Source organism: Heloderma suspectum, chromosome 1 (genome assembly GCF_057233095.1).
Source record: "Heloderma suspectum isolate Gila_16-S chromosome 1, 16-S_ref, whole genome shotgun sequence".
NCBI lineage: Eukaryota > Metazoa > Chordata > Lepidosauria > Squamata > Helodermatidae > Heloderma > Heloderma suspectum.
The window spans coordinates 70,737,372-70,749,878 of NC_139458.1; the positions used below are offsets into that span (position 1 = coordinate 70,737,372).

The 12,507-nt window shown below is 46.1% G+C and overlaps 1 protein-coding gene across 3 annotated transcripts in view; it reads right to left on the minus strand.

The window, feature by feature from the left end:
* Positions 1 to 802: 802 nt before the first annotated feature.
* The window catches only part of RPAP1 (RNA polymerase II associated protein 1), a 70,474-nt gene continuing 58,769 nt past the window's right edge, over positions 803 to 12,507 (minus strand). For 2 of the 3 annotated variants that reach the window (XM_084846066.1, XM_084846055.1), the window contains 5 exons: positions 11,725 to 11,867; positions 8,734 to 9,538; positions 7,302 to 7,478; positions 4,940 to 4,996; positions 803 to 3,963 (listed from right to left, as the gene is read on the minus strand). In XM_084846066.1, the coding sequence (XP_084702192.1) occupies positions 3,808 to 3,963; positions 4,940 to 4,996; positions 7,302 to 7,478; positions 8,734 to 9,538; positions 11,725 to 11,867 (1,338 nt within the window). In that variant the 3' untranslated portion in view covers positions 803 to 3,807. The remainder of the gene's footprint in view (positions 3,964 to 4,939; positions 4,997 to 7,301; positions 7,479 to 8,733; positions 9,539 to 11,724; positions 11,868 to 12,507) is intronic. The other variant, XM_084846047.1, reaches the window with a different exon arrangement.

Consider the following 12,507-nt stretch of genomic DNA (forward strand, 5'->3'; position numbering starts at 1 on the left):
GACCAAGTAGCAACGGTAAGAACAGACCACGGATCAACGGACTGGTTTAAAATTGGGAAAGGAGTATGGCAGGGTTGTATACTCTCACCCTACCTATTCAACCTGTATGCAGAACACATCATGCAACATGCTGGGCTTGATGAAGCCAAGGCTGGAGTTAAAATCGCTGGAAGAAACATTAACAATCTCAGATATGCAGATGATACCACTTTGATGGCTGAAAGCGAGGAGGAGCTGAGGAACCTTATGACGAAGGTGAAAGAAGAAAGTGCAAAAGCTGGGTTGCAGTGAAACCTCAAAAAAGCCAAGATTATGGCAACCAGCTTGATAGAGGGAGAAAACGTGGAGGCAGTGACAGACTTTGTCTTTATAGGCACAAAGATTACTGCAGATGCTGACTGCAGCCAGGAAATCAGAAGACATTTACTTCTTGGGAGGAGAGCAATGACAAATCTTGATAAAATAGTTAAGAGCAGAGACATCACACTGACAACAAAGGTCCGCATAGTTAAAGCAATGGTATTCCCCGTAGTAACCTATGGCTGCGAGAGCTGGACCATAAGGAAGGCTGAGCGAAGGAAGATAGATGCTTTTGAACTGTGATGCTGAAGGAAAATTCTGAGAGTGCCTTGGACTGCAAGAAGATCAAACCAGTCCATACTCTAGGAAATAAAGCCAGACTGCTCACTTGAGGGAAGGATATTAAAGGCAAAACTGAAGTACTTTGGCCACATAATGAGAAGACAGAATACCTTGGAGAAGATGCTGATGCTAGGGAAAGTGGAAGGCAAAAGGAAGAGGGGCCGACCAAGGGCAAGATGGATGGATGATATTCTGGAGGTGACGGACTCGACCTTGGGGGAGCTGGGGGTGGCGACGGCTGACAGGAAGCTCTGGCGTGGGCTGTTCCATGAAGTCACGAAGAGTCGGAAGCGACTGAATGAATAAACAACAACAAAAGACAGTGGAAATGAATACTTTGCTCCATTTCTTAAGCATCTTCCCATCTCTTTAGCCCTGTTTTTATAAAACTACACTGTAAAATGTGCAAAATATTAGTATTTGTCTGTTAAATAAATAAAAATAGGAATGTGTGGAAGTTATTTATTTCTATACCACCCAATAGCCGAAGCTCTCTGGGCGGTTCAAAAAATTCATAGAATCTTGCTTGCACAGAACAGGGAACATGCTGGATACATTTTGTCAGAAAAGTGGTAAACAATACATCCAGAGGATTTATTTTGATACTTATTTGTCTTAGTAATTCAAACTGAAGAGGATTTGTAAGTGAAAAAAACGAAGTCACTGGTGTTCACAGCTCTTGAAAAAGAAAAATCGGTATTAGCCACTCCTTGTGCTTTGATTTTACAAGACATTGATTTGCAGGCATTATATATCCAAACTTCAGTTTAGGGCGCAATCCTATGCATGTTTAGGATAGGGAAAAGTGCTCGAACTGCCAGCATTTCCCAGCCAACATGGGAAATGCTGGCTAGGAATTTTTTCTGTCTAAACATGCATAGGATTGCGCCTTTATGGTTCAATCTTAAAGCTGGCATTTGGCTAGCTGAGTGGCTGTAGGTAAGTAGTGTAAGTCTTGGTATGCAGGTAGAGAGTGAGACACCATATATGCTTCAGGAAGGCCCCCAGTATGCCCACTGAAAGCTCTGCAGAGGCCAAAATAATGAAGGGAAGTGAGAAGTGCTTAAAATAAAAATATATTACTGATCCTCAAAATGCAATGGAAAGAGACACTTCACTCCATTTCTTCCTCCATAAGATTCTAAGCCCCCTTGTTTCCCTGACATGTCCCTGAAAAGGGACCAAAACTACACCAACCTTCAAGTGGCAGAGCAATTCCCCCCGCCCCACTGGAGTCAACAGAAAGGGAAATCAAAAGAAGAATCCTACCTCCGGCACACCTTGTCTTGCTCTAGCCACAGCTAGCCAGCAGAGCATTGGATGTGGTATTTGCTCCACCGTTAATTCTACCACCACCACCTCACAAACAATAGGATTGCTCTGCCAAGTGTTTTCTGGTCATGCTGTGCTTCCTGTGTGGAGCATGCACAAATGTCCAACATGACAAGGATCCTGCAGTGGGGAAGAAACATCACGTCTTCCTGGCCTTCCAGAGCGGCCCGCACAGTTCTCATCTGGCCTTGCTCCTGGGAGCAGCTACAGCCTCTGGTGCTCAACCTCCAACTCATGACATTAGAAACCTGGAAGAAGCTGTTGTTGTAGAATCATGGGGTGGGTAGCAACGGCCAAGGGAGTACTGTATTTCCCTGCCTTCTGGTGCTGATGACTCTCTTTTTCCACCCCAAGAACTAAATAGCTTCCTTTAAACTTCAATGGAAGATATTTACAGGGTTTCACTCTGGAAGACTTTTGAGGTTGGGGCAAAAACTTGCCAACTCATTCTCCACCAAAGGTCACCCCTTGCAGACCCTTTACTTGCTCCCACAGGAACCAATGGGAGCCATTTACTACTATGGGGGAGAAAATAAATAAACCAACATATAATGTCACTACCTTTGAAAAATCATGATGGAATGATGCTGCTAGCAAATGAGGTGGGTTTTCCTAGGTGTTTGATGACCACTGTTTATTAATGTGTTATGAAAACAGACAACTGGCCTAGGACAGCTCCAGGGATTACAGAGAACAGGGATGGGGAACAGGTGGCTCTCCAGAAGTTGTTGGATGGATACTCTTATCAGCCCTAGCCAGCATAGCCAATGGTAAGGGATAATGGAAGCTGCAGTCAAACAGTATCTGGAGGGCCATACGTTCCCCATCCCTGACATAGAAGCACCAACAAAGTGTAAGTGACTTGCACATCCCCCTTTTATGTTTCCTGTGAAATGTTCCAGGGAGGATGCATCAATTTCATGGGGGAAGAAAACAGAGTTCCCTCTGCAAACCATACACAGGGAAATGTGATCAGATGGGCAGGTCACTCACACATTCGGTTGTCCCTTTTTCCATTTTAATCCTGAATAGATTAAAGCTGGCTTCCTCCTCTCCATAGAAATCTTTTGCCCCTCACCCCTGAACATGCCTTCAGATTGAGAATGTTCCATTTCTTGCTGTGTGCACATCCAGCCAACCACTTATTTCTCTTTCCCTTATGGGGAGTGGTTGCAGCTGAAAACATCCTGTTCTGCAAACGGTAACTGTATTAAATGTAATAAGGTTATAAAAATGAAGAGGGGAAAAACAGCTAATGCAGAGAGACAGACAGAGAGAAGCAGGTGGCTTTGTGCAGAGATGAAAACTTCTAATGTAGTTTCCCAAGACATCTGGCAGAGAACAGCTGCAAGAGTTAACTGACAAGTGCAAGTCGGTATCTCAAGAACAGTTTCAGAGTCAGTTCCTCCTTTCCCAGATACTTCTATCCCAGACACTGCAGTCTTCTGGCCAAATGTAATGCTGCATATCAGACTACCATTTGAGGTAAAAACGACAATCAGGTGCTCATACTGGAAGACACTCTCTCTTCCAACATGAGGTATCAATAAATCCTACCAACACCTCACATTTGTGCCACATTTTTTTTAATCATACATCTTCCCTTGCAGTACATAGACTTGTTTTTCTCATTCTTTTCCCATTGCAAAAAATCAGCTCGCTGGAAACAAGAAATGGGAAGATGGTCTGACGTTTTACCAAAGGCAGGCCAGGCCGACAGTACAGATGCCTTTCTGTTCTGCTCAGGCAAGACACCATGGAGGGGACCCAAGCTTTTCTGCAGTATCAGCATTGCAGTCCCTCACTTCTCCAGGCAGCCACCAAGGTTCTTCTCTACAAGTCTGACACCAATGTGTTCCCTTTGTGTTCCCTCTTTGTCACAGCCTGCAGGTATTTCAGTCGAATGGCAGGAAGCTGTTCATAAAGGTCAAAGCCCACTGGGCTATCTTTATTTGGCAATTTGTAGTAGAGAAGATGTTCCTTTAATGCCTGAAAGGAGTAATAGAAAACAGAGAGTGGCTGAAAAGCAAGGCAAATTATTTCCTCAAACATACACCAACATAGCTCAAAACCCAGACACTACTGGTCTTTCAGTCTATGGCAGAGGTCCCCGATGTGGTGTCTGTAGGCACCTCCAATGGTGCTTGCAAAGGGGTCCCCATGTATATCGCATCGCATCACATCCACCCACCCATCCACCCATTTATGACATATCATATATCACATCAGTAATCCTTATAATAGTGGTTGTTGCACCACCACATTACATTTAGTAGATTGCCAAAGGCCCTCTAGTGCAGCCTTCCCAACCTGGTACCTGGCAGATGCCAGGGACTGATGAGAGTTGAGGTCCAAAACATCTGGAGGGCACCAGGTTAGGGAAGGCTGCTCCAGCAAATTCATGGCTGAACTGAGGTTTGAACTAGACATACCCTGGCTATACTATTGGCTCAAACAAGTGCCTGCAAGTTCCCCTCCATTTTACAGCACCAAGTTTGTTTTTGAAGAAAAATATCCAACCAGCCACACAAAAAAGTATCCTCTGTTGCAAACCATGGGAACAGAAATCCAGGTCTCAAGGCATCAGAGTTGTTTCGCTAGTTTGGCACTTTAGCACTCACTGCAACTGTAGGAAGTAAGAAGGGTGCACAGAGTTGCACAGGGTTTTGCTCAATGTTCGTCCATGTAGATTGTCCCCTCCTATAGAAACTCTGGCTCCTTTGTTCTGCTGTTTGAACTAGGAAATGGGATCAGTATGGAAAGCAGCACAATTGGTTGCAGTGAGCAAATGTGCCAAATTTATGCATCTGAGGCCAAACATGCATGTACACATCCCATGTAAACCTGTTTTCGACGTTGGGCGTACTGTGTAAGAGAGGTGTGATAATTCAGCACCCGCAAGACTCAGTTTGTAGTATTGCAAGATTGTTGTCAAGAGCATGATACAGACAGTCTACTGCCCTACCTCATCTGCCAGGAGCCAGGCCTTCTGAAGCATGGTTTTTCGTGCAACATCAACCTCCTGAGAGAAAATACAAAATACATTAGAGGTAAGACATCATTATAGCGTCTTTCCTAACAACTCCAACTCTTCAGTCCTCCCAAGAGAATTGTTGTCATCACAGACAATGCTGAATTTACAAGAGCTGCAATCTCTACACCCTACACATCAACCTTTTTCTTCCTCTAGTGAAAAATCTGGATTGCAGAGAAGAACCAGGGAAGACACATCTTGTTTCTTGGGTTGCTGTTTGTGGATTAGCTTCCTGGCACGTCAACTTTCCTTTGGCATGTCTAAGACGCAGTCTGGTATGCCACAATCTGAGGCTCTCTAGGGATTATATTAACTCTCTAGGCATCTGGCCTCAAAAGATCCAGGTTACTTGCATGGTGGCAAAGGAAAGAAAAACATGTGGTGCAACTCAGCATTCCTGCCGCACCCAAGTGTGGCTGGCATGAGGCAGAAAGTGCTGGGCACCCCTCCCACCTTGCATGGGAGCACAGCACTCCTCCCACTCTTTGAGTTTCAGTGGCACAGTCAGAATGCTGCAAGAGGTGTTGTGGGGCTGCACAGTGTGGCTTGCCCCCTACTGCATAGCACCAGGAGAGCAAAGGGGATGGGAAGTCATGCAAGAGTTCTGCTTCCACAAGGCATCTCCAGCCCGCTGCAGGGATTCCCCTGCTCCCGCTGCAGCCCACCACAACAGAGGCTGCAACAAGGGTGTCAACCCTCTTTCAGTTTGATGGCCGGATTCAATTTCAGAGAAGCTGGGGGGGGGGGGCACGTTCCAGTGGTGGGCAGAGGGCAAAGGTGAAAAGGTCAGGGCCAAAAACATCAGCGTACTTGAGCTTAAAGCTCTTACTGCCAGTAACTAAACTTTGGGAGAAGAATTTTAACCATTTCAGGCATGGAGAAAAAACTGCACAAAACCCAGGAAACTACCAAATTATTTGTGGCCTGGAGAGAGGGGAAGGAGGCATGGCCATTCGGGGAGCCCCAGAAGGCCAGATTTGGGCCCCGGGCCCAAGGTTCTGCACCCATGGCCTACAATCTTCAGGAAAACTCCCCAGCCTTCCAGACAGCCTATATGAGTGGCTTTCCATTGGACACAATTCAGGGTGTCCAGGAAGATTATCACGTGTCAGGCCCCTACAGGCAAACTAATCTTAGGAACAGAGGAAGCTGCCTTATACTGAGTCAGACCACTGGCCCATCAAGCCCAGTATTGTCGACACGGACTGGGAGCGGCTCTCAAGGGTTTCAGGCAGCATTCTTTCCTCGCCCTACCTGGGGAAGCCGGGGATCGAACCTGGGACATTCTGCATGCAAAGCAGGTGCTCAATCACACTGAGCTATGCCTGGGAGCTCTGGTGGAAACGCTTTCACACTGGAATCACGTTGCATTTCCTCTATTAGTGCAAAAGCCATAACACAATGGGGAAATGTCTGAACTCTCTCCCTCAAGTCACTTGGCCTAACTACCTTCTTGAAAAACAGGGAGAAGTCATTTCCGGAGAAAAAATTGATTGTTTGATATAGTTTATACCCCAGTTTTCTACCTCAAACACATACTCAAAAAGCTAAACAAATATTAAAAACCAATAAAGCATATTAAAATATCAGAGCAAACATATGGACAGTTTTAAAAGCAGTAATAAAGGTAACTGTAGGGTTAAAATACATTTATATCCTCTGTTTTACATTTACATTTTCAACACGCAGCTAAAAGTAGGCAATGAAGAAGCCAGGTGTGGGAGAGCATTCCACAATCTGGGTGCCACAACCAAAGAGGCCTTCTTTCTCCTACTTGCCAAACTTGAAGCGGGGTGGGAGAGAGATAACAGAAAGGCCTTAGAACTAGAGCAAAGTTCTCAGTGGCACATTTCTACAGAAGGCAGCAATTCCTGAGATGACCTTTGAAGCCCTAAATAGCCTTGGACCAAGATAAAACCAGCACCTTGAACTGAGCAGAGGAACAAGTTGGCAACCAGCGAAGTTGATGGTCAACATGATCTGCTGGTCCTGGAAAAAAAACCTGGCAGCTGCATTCGAGATAAATTGAAGTTTCTGGCCTGTCTTCAAAGGCAGCCCTCACAATGATACTGCAAACGATTTCTATTATGTTTAAAAATTCATTTGCAAGCCCACGTAGACTCTGGAGGACAAGACGTTGTACAGAACCTTCCAGCTGAAATCTCAATGGCTTTTTGCTTACTACTGGTGGGAAAGACAGTAGCAGCGAGGAGGATTGTGTGTGCACATCATGCAACCAGCTGGTGGAAGGACAGGATGCATCATGGCCAGACTCTGAAAGATGGTCACATACCTGTGTGGTGCTCTCCTGGGAGAAAATGAAGCTGTTGATGTGGGCCACGGCAACCACATACAGTACTGGGCACCAGTTGTGTTGCAAGGCCCCTGTGACCAGGGTCTGGAAGTACTGCCTTAAGAGGTTGAGATTGTCCTCAGGGGGGGAAAGGTACTGCTCCAGAGGCAGGGGGAACTGCAAAAAAGCCAAGAAAGCAACATCACTATTCCTCAGAATACGCAGCTTGTCTGCCCATCAAGAAACATGGTCCATTTTAATTAGAGGAGTGGGGGAGAAAGGATGCCCAGGATGGGGAGCACCTGTGGGTCCCTCAGGGACACAGATCTCAGTCTGCCTGAGCTCAGGGCTGAAAAGAAACAATCTCACAGTGGCTTTGGCTATTACTGTGAATCAAATCCTTAACACGGTGCATGCTCCAAGGTGGCCCTGGAAGCCACTGGAGCTGTCCCTCCCTTCTATCAGTGAATATCCCTTGCCAGCCCCTTCCCATTAGCTCTTCCCTGCTTTGGAGATAATGCAGGATTGTGCCAGAGTTCCTTCCTGGTGCCTGTCCTGCATTGCTGCCTGTGTCTCCAGGCTCCCCAGCTCCCTGCTACTCCAAGGCCTCAAGGGTGCAAAGGGATGGCTTCCCACATGATAAGAAGCTGTGACTGCAGGGGTAAGAGAAGCACCCTCCTTACACTGCAATTTAAAACAAACTGATTGGTCCGAATTAAATTAAGGCCCTAGGCCACATTTTGCAAACACATACGAGTTAAGGGCCCTTGCACATGACAAGGTGATTCGTAATTAGGACACAGAGTGAAAGAAACCATTGCTCGACTGAGGATTCAGCCCTCACCATCGCTTGCATTCAATCAGGCTGGGACTAGAATCAGAGCAAACACAGCCCTGTTCACAGCCTGTTATGAGCAGGGCTGCACTCTCCTCAATCCTGAAGCTGCTTCTGCCTCTTTGCACTCTCTGTTCCCTACCAACCCCACTCCAAAAAAGCAGTGCCTTATCTGAGGGCAGTGGAGACAGTGATGGGTGCTCCAGGGGCCAGTGAAACATAATTTTCCCTCTGGACTGGGACTACAAATCCCAGCACCTGTGGCCAGAAAACGATGCCCTGCGTGGCATTCCCATGGAGATGGCCCCTGGAGTCCTTCTCTTCAGCAGGAAGAGCAAACAGCATTGTCTGCAGAGGAGAAGAAAAGCATCCCTGGTGGGGAAAAGACATTCTGGTGGGACCTGGAGCACTTGCTGCCTCCACCTGCTGCAAGGCAAGGGCTGCGGGGCAGGGGTGGGCACCTGGAATGTTCAGGAAGACGCCACTGCTTTTGGGACAAGCACACGGATGCTCGCGCAGCCCTACAGCTCTCAACCTGGCTCCACTAAACTCCAGTGGCTGGGTGAACTGGCCTCACGCATCAGCCATGAGACTCGCCTGTTGGAGTGGAACCCGCAGTGCTCTCAAGATGCTCGCATGCTCTCCAAAGACAGTCATCCTTAGCTGAACACTGAAACGCCTCTGCAGGGGTAGAAGCACAAAGATGCCGAAGAGAGGGTCCCCAAAGGAGACACCTTCAAACTGTTCCAGGAGGTTGATGTAGAGGTCGTGGAAAGAAGCTAAGCCAGGGAGGGGAGCATCCAAATTCAAGGAGGCCTGGACTTTGGAGCGGCAGTAAAGCGAGAGTAGAACAGCTGTGTAGCAATGGACAGGCCCTTCTAGGAACAAGTCGCTGCCTGTGAGGAAGACACACATGAGCCTTGCAAGTCTGGCTGAAGCTGAGATGCCCTGAAGGACTCTGGGTCTCCAGGTCTCCAACAGGAGGACCCACTGCAGGTTCCGGGTCACGGTGTTCACTAGATCCACAGGAAGAGAGCTTGGCACAGCCCACTGCATTTCTGTACCAGTCACTTTGTTATAGAGGTTGATGAGAGGAAGGAATGGCCAATCCGAAGGTAGGATGGGTCCTTTGACCTCGGGAAGAAGCATGGATTGGACAAGGTGAGTTCGGCCCTGGTAAATGTCTCTGGAACGAGCAAGAGCTGGCTCCAAGTAAACGAAATGGGAGAGATAACAGGCTTGGATAAGTGGGAGATGCCGGTATGCTTCTTCCAGTAAGGCACCGCGACTTGGAGGTGGAGAAATGGCTGCAGCTGAGCCTGGCCGTGTGGGCTTGGCCTTCGAGCTCAAGTGCAGAAGGTCTGAGAAGTCAGCAGCTTCAGGCCCGCCGGCTTTGCCTTCTCTGCAAAAAGGAGAAAACAGATGATAAATGTTGGTGCTTTCTTTTCTAATGTAATGGGACTCATATGAACATTGCTATTTCCTTATCTGTTTCCTACAGCACAAGAGTAATCCCCATAGAGTGTATTATCTCTGTGTTCACAAATAGAGATGAAGCTTGACTCCCAGGCACTGCCCTGAAGAAACATATTCTATTATTTAGAAAGTGCTGCTAACAAGAATGTAAGAACTGCCTTGCTAGAGTAGACCAGAGATCTATTTAGTCCAGCAATCCATCTCCAGCAATGGCTGGATAGAGACCTCTGGGGAAGTCCACAAAGGGGGTATAAAGGTGGCAGCTATCTGCCCATTTGTATCCAGAACCTTGTACTCAAGGGGCCCACTGCCTCTGGACACCGAGGAGGTCCCACTTAAGGTATCAGAGCTTATAGCCACTGAGAGATCTATCCTCCATCAGTTTGTCTAATCCTTTAAAAAGTCTAATTTTCAGCAAATGAATTCCAAAAATAGGATATTTCTGGTGGATTTATTTCACCATGGGCAACTCCCCTCATCTCGATTCAGAATTGGGTTACCAATTATAAGAACATCCCCCACAAAAAAAGGTCTAAATTGACTCTATTGTATTATACTGAATTACATTTTCATCCCCTCTTCGTCCAAGTCCTGGATGTTAATTGGTGCTCAACAAAACTAAGCAAAAACATCCAAATAAGAGGATTTTAAAGGTTCGAGTAACTACTAGCAAAGCCCAGAAAGCAACAGTGCCTTGAGCAAAAAGCCAGTACAATTTTGCATTTAACGCACTGAGATCTTTAAAAAAAAATTCACCATAAGCTGAAAATATCAAAATATATCCTCAAGCTTGCAGCTGAGTCCCGAGTCGATGAAGGGGAGGGAGTAGCGAAGTCAAGTGAGCTGCGGCCTTCATCCACTTGCTCTCCTGCCCCCTCTCCATTCTGAGAGGGTGGGGCTTTGGGGAGGGGCCTCACTTGAGGCCCTGCAGGCCAGATGGGATAGGATGGCAGCCCACATTTAGCTCACTGGGCTAGGGGATAACTAACAGTGAATGCATAAAAAGCCACAGCAAGTACTATACTATAGTATGCTATATAGGCTGATTAGATTGGGAGGTTTCCCAGTGCTAAGCAACAAGGCTTGCACAGCTCCTTTTTGCCTTTATCTTTTTGGCATTTGCCTTTAAAATACCCCTTTGGAAGTGTGTACTTAGTTATGTCTGAGCAAACAGTGGTGTTGAGGACATGGACCCAAAAAATGTAGACAAATTAAAAAGCATTCTCAGCATATTCACAGAAAACAAGCAATTCATATTGCACCTGAACATTATGAGCTAGGCAAGTTTACATTTCAACCAGGCAATCATGAGGTTCAATGACATTGCTAATTTTGATTAATTTTATTACGTAAATGTGGAAACTGCTAAGTACCAGCTGGGATTGTTTATCAAGCCAAACATATTCACAGTACTGTTGGGGCAGAGCATGAATGCAGGGAAATACAAACACCTGAAATTCTACGTGGATTCAAATTGTAGAAATGCTATGAATCATCTATGCAGTCGGAATAGGGCATGTTTTGAAAGGGAGATGGCTTCAGGACAGGTCAGAGTGAAACCAAGGTCAGCTGCCCCATTTTCAGGTCTCAGATTGACTCATGGGCAGTGCAGTAGAGAAAGCGCTGGATTTGGACTACGTGGATTTAAATCCATGCTTAGTCCTTATGCTTCGGGCAAATCTCTCTCTGTGTTCCTCTCCTCAGAGTTTATCTCACTTCACAGTTTTTATATGAAGAATATACTGTCATCTTTGGAGAGGACAGGGAAAAAATATAATGTAACATCCACCTCCTGAACAAGAGAAAAGCAGCAAAGATGGTTAGGAGATTTAGAACAGACCTCAGATGTTGTAGAGAAGAACAAGGAGGCAGCATTAGTGCTTCAATGAAATGGAGCTGTAACAGAACATCGCCTCAGCTACTTTGACTGCAGAAATCCCACTGCAAGGGAACCTAAAACAGGCTGCAGAAAAGGGCCTACTTTCCCGTTAGACCACTTTAACTAAGCTCTTCTGTAAATCTCTTTCCTTCTTTCTCAAATGGTTTCCCCATATCCTAAGCTCTAGAAAATGGCTATTCAAGGGTGTGTGTGGGGGGGGGGGGGAGACTTACGGAATCAGTTTTGGATTAAACGCAAGGCCCAATAGGAGTTCATGAGCTAGGTGCTCACTGCCTGGCAACAAACGGCTTAACAATGCTATGGCAACAGAGTGATGGAGTGAAGCATGCTGGCTGTAATCCGGACAAGTACCTGCCTGCATAGGAAACAAAACCCCCAATATATAAAAATGTTGCAGCCATTTACATTGACACAGATACAGGGAGAGGGTGGGGACATGATGAGATATTCGAGATGTCTTTTAGATTATGGTAAATGCACTATCAATTGACCAAATAAATACATAAATAGGGGCCTTAACATTCATTCACCCATTTGATGAATTTTTATACTTCCACAAATCAACAGAACACAGTATACCTTTGTGTGTATTCAGCATGGCAAGAGACATGGCAAGACAGAGACTTCGCTTTGTCAAAATCTCGGGTTGGTCGGCCTTTTGCACAGTAGATCACCTACCATTTTCACCTCATAGTTAATGAATTCATACAGCACAAAAACAGTCCAGAAGCTCCTTGAAACTGAGTCTATTTCGGTGTGGGTGGACAGGACCTTAGAAGCAGGCTTCTTTAAGTATCTGCATACTGATAATACACTGTCATGTTGTGCTCATGTATGGCAAATTGGGCTGCAGAGTGCAGCAACACTTTGTGGTGTCTTTTTTTCATTTGCTTATCAAAAAGGGTGGGGTGGGGAGTAAAACAAATCAGTGGGCCCCAAAACCTATTAAAGAAGCCACAGTCACATTCACCATCTTCCATTCCCACATCCTTCCC